This window comes from Blastocystis sp. subtype 4 (genome assembly GCF_000743755.1).
Source record: "Blastocystis sp. subtype 4 strain WR1 chromosome Unknown seqid_0391, whole genome shotgun sequence".
Taxonomy (NCBI): Eukaryota; class Bigyra; order Opalinata; family Blastocystidae; genus Blastocystis; species Blastocystis sp. subtype 4.
The window spans coordinates 1-7,656 of record NW_014569156.1 but is presented as its reverse complement, the minus strand read 5'-3'; the positions used below and the strand labels follow the sequence as shown (position 1 = coordinate 7,656).

Below are 7,656 nucleotides of genomic sequence, written 5' to 3'. Positions count from 1 at the left end.
CCTCAATCTCCACCTCCTTAGCAGCAGTCATCTTGAACGTCTTCAGAGGCTCAGCAAGATCCTTGGTCTTCTTGGCAATCTCAGCAATCTCGTTGGCAATAGCGATCTCGAAATCGTTGGCCTTGACGCCTTCGGGCTTAGCAATCATCTCCATGGTCTAGTCCACCGTTAGTCCAAATATACTCATATGCACAGTTCCAATTCATCCTTTCGCAACTACCTACGCTATAATTGATTAGGAATAGGGTGAATTCTGGATTAACCAGCCACACGATAAGTTGGCCCTAATAAATGGGGTCACTTTTGTAGTGATTTGACCCATATTCGCGATTCCCAACAAACAGATACAGACTACTTTCGTTTATTCGAACAGTTTACACAGTTGCAGTTAGGGCAACAAGGCTTTCCCGATACATAGCAAGAACAATACTTCTTACAACACTGACTCCGTTGACAGTTGCAGCCACAAGGTTTCGGTTGCTCCTACCATCACAATAGGATAACAATCTTACATTCCCAGTGAGACGAAGAAAAGCATGTGGATTCCTCCTTTTCAGGAATTGGATTGCCATCTTTCGTTCTATCCTGTCTGCATGATTAAAACAATCGACACAAGAACAGAGAGGTCCACATTCTCGTCCGGCCTTCAAACAATCACAATATCTACGATTAATCCATCTATCAAGAGATACAATTTCAAGCAATGTGTTTTCGCACAAGAACATCGAATAATTGTCTCATCTTTCTTTGTTGAGTTGGAATCCTCTTGCTTTGTTGATTCCGGTATATTTATGGGTGCAGCTTGATTCTGCGACTGTGGCTTGATGGAAGCAGGCGATGGCAGTGGTTTGGTTAAAGATCCCGGAGGTTGAAGAGACACCTGAGGCTGGGGACGAAGAGATGGTGGAGGTTTAGGATGTGACTGAAGAGATGCTGGTGATTGAAGAGATGCTGGAGGTTGCGGAGACTGAATAGGAACAGACGATTGAGCTGGAATTGCCAATGTCATTGAAGGTTGAGAAGCAACCAATACTGGTCGAGGAGAGTATGTAGGTTGAGGACCGCCATTTGGGGTAGTATTGACAACATATGCATTACAAACTGGGTATTGCATCAAATAGGAAGGAACTAGCTTATAGACTGTTGATCCCTCAGAAGAACCATAGGGAATTGCTACCATTACAGGGTCCTGTGTCGCTTCCACCGGGACGGGGGAGGGAGGCAAGTTTAAGACTGGTTGTTGAATCATGACAGGAGGCTGCGAATTACTACCATCATTAAATTGACAAAGTTGATGCTAGATGATAACACATCAAAGAATATACTTGTGGCTGAGAAGAAAAAGTGTCTGGTTGAGGAATTGATGAGGAGTTTAACACAACAGCCGACTGGGTAGCAACTTTCGAATTATTAGAACTAGTTGGAGTAGGTATGGATTTCGTCACCTCTTCCTTTACCTATCTCTTATTCCATTTAGTAATTCATACTTCCGGGAACACACTTCTATCTTCTATTGATAACTCTTTTTGATTTGATTCAAAGTCACTTTGATTCTCTGATGACATGCTGTATTACCTTAAGAGATCTTGGATTATTAGCGATAACCGATTCTGAGAGTGAGAACCCAATATCATCCTTTACGTAGTTTAATACGATAATGGCAACACAGCAATGAAAGCACACAAAAGGGAATCAAAAGAACAAAATATAAGTACGAAACAAACAAATCTAATGAGAGGATTTCTTCCACTCCTGATACTCAGAATATATCTCTTTTGCCATGGACCAGATCTGGTTCATCACAATGCGAAAACCTATAGTTAATACTTCGATATATGCTAACGTAACCCATCGTTACAATAGAAACACAAATGCAATGGTCCTTCATTATTTCTAACAAGTGTTGCTTCCGAACCCATACTTCCCTACTCTGAAACCACACCCTCATGTCTACTTTCCCGATTAACTCTAAATAGCACCAGCCATTCGTACGAGTAAAACGTTGGAAGGTAGGATGTTCACGTAGACGTCTTCCAGCCTGAAATATATCATCATCAATGTCAATATCAATATCCTTGCTAAACAAGGATTTCATATTCATTCGTTTCTACTAATTATTTTCTACTATTGTCATAACAGGATAGTCAATCGGACCACTATCATGAAGGAATTCGCCCATAATCGCTGTCATCGTTTTCTTGCTAATCCAACACCTTGTAGATGCATTCAAATGAATTGGTACTCTCCGATAGGGGAGAGAGTGGAAACGATACCACACACGTACATTCACCTCAATTGCCAGAGTAGAGCTATGAACGGCTTTCCCTACATAGTTCTTTGCTGTAGAAGTTGCTTGTAGGAGTCCACAAAGGGAGTTTCCATCATTGACAAGAATGAAACATCCAATCGTGATATTATCTGCGCTACAAATGAAAGAGAGAAATGACAGAAACAGAGCAATATCAGAATATGGGAGACGAAGAAGCTCGCTTTCAATAGTAGCTTCAAAATCCTGACGATCCATTCCCACAATTAGCGAATTCCCGTGAATGAACGAAGTAGATTCTTTAAGATCTGGAGAAATGACATAGTCATTCAATTCATCGTCATTTATAAGTTCTTTAGGTTCTACTATCCCAATCCATAGACATGATTACCTGGACAAATGAGCATACTCTGACGAGGCATTAACAATGTCTACAGATAAATTCAAGCTACTAAACACACATTTGGGTGTCTCCAGACCCATTCAAACAATTCACCTCCGTTGACAGCATCCAATTCTGTTCCATCTTCCATTCTGTCTAGTTTGACGTGACGATCTGTGGGTGATAATATTAACACATTTGTACCAAGACGATCAAAGATCATGAATGGCATGTGAACCACCTTCAACCATTCTACCGCAAACGGATGTGACATTTCCCGGTCACGCGAACAACGTTCTTTCATCTCACCCAGTGCCTATCATGAAGACCCCAAGTCAAACCCACATAAATGATTTTCGAACTTAACAAACTCACGAAGAAGTAAACGTGGTTTTGAGGCTTATCATATGCTTCATTGACCTTGTCAACACAACGAGAAGGAACAGCAAACTCACCTCGTAAAATAAAATCGGAAAGTGTTGTAATATGAGGGAAACAGAAGAAGAAGTACGAATACGTATCTTTAGGATAATCAGGCATGTTCATTTCATGAGGCGTACGACGATCGATAGCAGCAACTAAAACTCAATATTATCTAAGAGAATAACTTCGAGGGTCAAAAACACCATGACAGTAGACACAATTCTCTCCATAAATGCATCGTCTTTTTTCTTCGTACGAATTACACTTGCTTCGTCGAATACCAGAATTAAAGAGTGTCTTGTCCTACCATTAACCCACGAACCGAAGACATACTTTCGGATCTATTTCACTTTCATGTCTTCGAGCAGATATATCCACACGACTGGGTAGAAAACCATCCTCATACACCACATGTCTATGATTGACAAGGAGCCATAGCCCTACCTATATTTACATCTCTTTCCATATGGACAAAATCCTTGTTTGTAAAACAGGCACTCCTTCTAAGAAATCACAACAAGAAACATCCTTCACATCATTGAGTTTGGGAGGGTGTTTAAAGATGCAGTCTGGACGATTGCAGTTGGCTCCGAGATCACAGTCTGGCATCTTATCAAGATCCATCGCGTGTAGATATGTACACGCATCACCACGTTGACACTCATGCTTTAGCCAGTGACGACATACAGTTCTCTTCGTTTTATCCTTTTTCTACTCTTCATCAGCTCGTTCTAACAGTACTTGCTTTGTATGGGTCTCCTCAGGAGATGCTGCCATTTCGAAATCAAATTCAATATCATCCATCTGCTTCAAACAGGATTATGAATGTGAAACGTACTATCGGCAATCAACTAGAGTGTACCGAAGAAAATATATACAAATCAAGTGTAAGTGGAACAAACAAGCAAAATAGAACAATAGATAAAGTTACATCTTCATGTCAGGTTGCTGGGTTAGAAGACATCCATATCGCTCCTTACAAGTCACTCTTTCTCTGGAATACTTATCGTCGGGAGAAAAGCGAGCTAGATTTTCATTTCAGTAAAATCATGCATACCAGGATGTGCTGAAAAGGTTGGTCCACCCGTAGGAGATTCTCTCTAGAAATCACACAACAACCACAATTTCACCTTCAGAGTATAGACTCTTTTACCGTCCTCACCAAGATAGTAATAAAGATGCATATTTCGAATAATAACAATGGATATTTGCTAGTCTTGAACAAATAGCAGAATGGGTCAAATTCCCGTAAGAACTGTTACATAATATGGGGTTATTTTGGAATGTTGTTTGGTTTGCTATGAGTAGTTTATTGAGATTGTATTCATAGCGAAAATGTTATTAATGTAGTATGCGAGAATAGAATCCGTCGTAAGGGATCGAGAGTGGGTCATGGTCCTGATACTGATTCTACTAACACTCCATTTGTGATATAAGATGTTTTTGAATAGAGTATCCACATTCCTAGCGGTTTCAAAGCTTCCATCTTTCACAACACTTGAATAATCGTCCATCTTTCTCCATATCACTCGTTCTACTTGTCTAGATTGTTTGATAGGATTCTAGTAGGAATCACCTTCAATATCGACATTTCCCTTTAATTGCTTCTAAAACCCATTCCAAAGGCATCTAAAATTCTTCTATGTCAAACGCTTTGTATTCATTGATTTAAGAAGAGGCACGGTTTTTCTTCTATTCTAGCGGTCTCGTTTTTCCCTTCCATTTATTCAAAAACACTCACCATGGCTCCTGTGAAGAGTTGAACTTGCTGTTGGAATTCTGATGAACTAGAAAATCTTTCGAAGAAGAGTAACAAGAACGATAGTGAGGAAAAGAAAACCTCTATGAAGCGTCAGGCATCGGAGATTTCTGGAGTAATTCCTGTGACTTGGAATGTAATACCATAGGAACAGAAAGTCGATCAGGGAGTGCCTGAAACTCCTGTTGCTCCAAATGAGGCTTTGGAAGATCATATTGATGAGGAAGTGGTTCCCACCAAGCCAGAGGCAAAGAGTATTGTTAGAATGAAAGGCATGATTGGTTAGGTGAGGAAAGCAGTGAGAACTCAGAATTCTTTTCAGATGTACCTTTCTCTTCTTTAGAATTGAGTGGTACATCACAATGATATGATTTGACTCGTAGAAAAGACATTGGAAGTATTGGACAATATGAAGTTCAAGACAATGACTCCCATTCAAGCAAAAGCTATTCCAGCCTTATTAAGTGGAAAGGATGTGTTAGGAGCTGCCAAGTTGTCTTCTTCTCTGGAATTGATGTATAGAACTGGCTCGGGAAAGACTCTTGCCTTTGTCATTCCGGTTGTCGAACTTCTATCTCGTCTCAAATTCAAACAACGCCAAGGCACAGGAGCCATCATCATTGCTCCAACTCGTGAACTGGTTCTCCAAACTTTCGGAGTAGTTTCGGCACTGGCCACTGCTCATAACTTAACACATGGTCTGATCATGGGTGGATCGAATCGTAAGACGGAAGCAACCAAGCTTGTTAAGGGTGTATCGATTCTCGTAGCGACCCCAGGACGTCTTCTTGATCACTTGCAGAATACGAAAGGATTTTTATATGAGAATCTGCAATGTCTTGTGATTGATGAAGCAGATCGTATTCTTCAAATTGGATTTGAGGAAGATATGAAAGCAATTGTGAAGATGTTGCCAAAGAAACGTCAAACTATGCTGTTTTCAGCTACCCAGGACAAGAATGTTGAGGGTTTAGCTCGTCTCTCATTGAGCGTAGGAACAATGAACGGAATTGAGAATTAGGAGAATCCGGTGTATGTAGGTGTACACGATGCATGCTCAGAAGCAACTGTGAGTCGATTGGAGCAAGGATATGTCGTTTGTTCCAGTAGTCAGCGTTTCCTTCTTCTCTACACCTTCCTGAAGAAGAATTATCTTAAGAAGAAGGTCATGTATGGATTTATGGAATTCCTGAATTCTAGGGTATTTTTCAGTAGTTGCAACGAAGTCCAATATTTCTCTGAACTGCTGAACTACATTGATATTCCGGTGATGTGTATCCATGGGAAACAGAAACAGCAGCGCCGAACCGCCGTTTTCCTTGAATTCGTGAATGCTGAAAAGGGTGTGTTATTGTGTACTGATGTTGCTGCACGAGGATTGGATATTCCCGCTGTTGATTGGATTATTCAGTTTGATCCTCCTGATGATCCTAAGGAGTATATTCATCGTGTTGGACGAACAGCACGTGGTGAGAAGGGAGCAGGTCGTGCTCTTCTCTTCCTTCTTCCAGAGGTACTGTTTAGTGATCCTTGATTATCATAGGAAGTTATGTTTTTAAAGTATTTGCGAGCTGCAAAGGTTTCGTTAAACGAATATGAGTTTCCAACGAACAAAGTGGCGAATATTCAAGGGCAGTTAACGAAATTGATATCAAGAAACTATTATCTTCATAAAGCGGCTCGAGATGCATATCGAAGTTACATTATGGCATATGCTTCACATAGTATGAAGGATATATTCAATGTGAATAATTTGGATTTGAAGGCTGTTGCAACAAGCTTCGGATTTGAAGTTCCACCAATGATTAATATGTCTTTTGTAAAGAATAGTGGAAAGAATACACGAGAGAAAGGAAAGGGATTCAATGATAAGCGTAGGAAGAAGGATGACCGACAGTTCTCTCGATAAGTGTATTTAGTGTTGTTTTACCCTTTCCGACATGTTTGTAACAATACATGGACTAAAACCACAATCAGAACTCAATTACGTTCTTTCGAGTCTTTTCTTCTGATAAGCTCACTTCTGGGATTCCTTCCAGACTAGGCTTTTGAACAATCTTTTGAATCTCCTCATCAATTGTCTCTGCAGCACTCTTCTCCTGCACTTCTGTCGAGGGAGTCGTGGATTCTGACACTACCTCTCCTCCTACCTTCTTGCACATACGCAACTCACCTTCCCTGTATATCAATTTCTCATTACAACTATTACCGATCGATATACTCAATGTAGCACATTGGAGCTTTGTCCCCATCACGATATCCACAACGCATAATTCTTGTATACCCTCCATTTCGATCTCTAGAACCTATTATGCAAATATGAACAGAATACTTGTAACGATTCGCAAGAACATCGAAGAGCTTGTCCATTGCCTCTTTTGTTTGAACAGTTACTGCGGCCCGCTGATAGGCAGCAGAATCACCTATTTCTAAAACACAAATAGGTACCGTTACCCTTTTTTGCCAATGTGACCATATGATCTGCAAACCTTCTCACTTCCTTTGCTCGAGTAACAGTAGTTCGAATTCTCTCATGTTCAATTAGAGATGTTGTCATGTTCCTATTCTTCATCCAAACCTCCCCTTTCCAACCTCAACATCGCTATTCGGTGAGAAGTTTTGCGTCCAAGCTTTCGGTAGTTCACTCGATGCTTCATTCACGAATTGTGTGATTGTCTCTCTGTTTTCGTTTGTCATCACTCCCCCACAACAAGAAGGCGTTTTGGAAAACAAACAGATTCTAAAAATTGCTTTGTGTTTAATCCTCCACTCTCACACCCACAAGCTTCTGGTAGAGTCCCATAAAACGAAGTTCCTTTCGCCACT

At 40.6% G+C, this 7,656-nt stretch overlaps 5 protein-coding genes across 5 annotated transcripts; 1 reads left to right on the top strand and 4 right to left on the bottom strand.

Annotated features, from left to right (window-relative positions):
* Positions 1-351: 351 nt before the first annotated feature.
* On the bottom strand, positions 352-1,565 carry JH06_4581 (hypothetical protein; the record flags this gene model as incomplete). The annotated part of the gene is made up of 5 exons (XM_014669858.1): positions 352-483; positions 513-663; positions 693-1,297; positions 1,326-1,457; positions 1,488-1,565. 5 exons carry the CDS (start codon positions 1,563-1,565, stop codon positions 352-354), a joined length of 1,098 nt encoding a protein of 365 aa, XP_014525344.1.
* Positions 1,566-2,631: 1,066 nt separating this feature from the next.
* JH06_4580 (hypothetical protein) lies at positions 2,632-3,875 on the bottom strand (the record flags this gene model as incomplete). Its single annotated transcript, XM_014669857.1, has 8 exons — positions 2,632-2,697; positions 2,746-2,964; positions 3,036-3,226; positions 3,257-3,374; positions 3,405-3,486; positions 3,516-3,574; positions 3,597-3,782; positions 3,813-3,875. The coding sequence occupies 8 exons, from the start codon at positions 3,873-3,875 to the stop codon at positions 2,632-2,634; spliced, it is 984 nt and encodes a 327-aa protein (XP_014525343.1).
* Positions 3,876-3,998: 123 nt separating this feature from the next.
* Positions 3,999-4,255, bottom strand: JH06_4579 (hypothetical protein; the record flags this gene model as incomplete). Its single annotated transcript, XM_014669856.1, has 3 exons — positions 3,999-4,096; positions 4,129-4,171; positions 4,202-4,255. The coding sequence occupies 3 exons, from the start codon at positions 4,253-4,255 to the stop codon at positions 3,999-4,001; spliced, it is 195 nt and encodes a 64-aa protein (XP_014525342.1).
* A 999-nt stretch (positions 4,256-5,254) lies between these two features.
* Positions 5,255-6,739, top strand: JH06_4578 (ATP-dependent RNA helicase; the record flags this gene model as incomplete). Its single annotated transcript, XM_014669855.1, has 5 exons — positions 5,255-5,322; positions 5,353-5,821; positions 5,852-6,000; positions 6,031-6,343; positions 6,374-6,739. 5 exons carry the CDS (start codon positions 5,255-5,257, stop codon positions 6,737-6,739), a joined length of 1,365 nt encoding a protein of 454 aa, XP_014525341.1.
* Positions 6,693-7,487, bottom strand: JH06_4577 (ribosomal protein L17; the record flags this gene model as incomplete). The annotated part of the gene is made up of 6 exons (XM_014669854.1): positions 6,693-6,791; positions 6,819-7,008; positions 7,040-7,136; positions 7,170-7,253; positions 7,279-7,391; positions 7,423-7,487. The coding sequence occupies 6 exons, from the start codon at positions 7,485-7,487 to the stop codon at positions 6,693-6,695; spliced, it is 648 nt and encodes a 215-aa protein (XP_014525340.1).
* Positions 7,488-7,656: the final 169 nt, after the last annotated feature.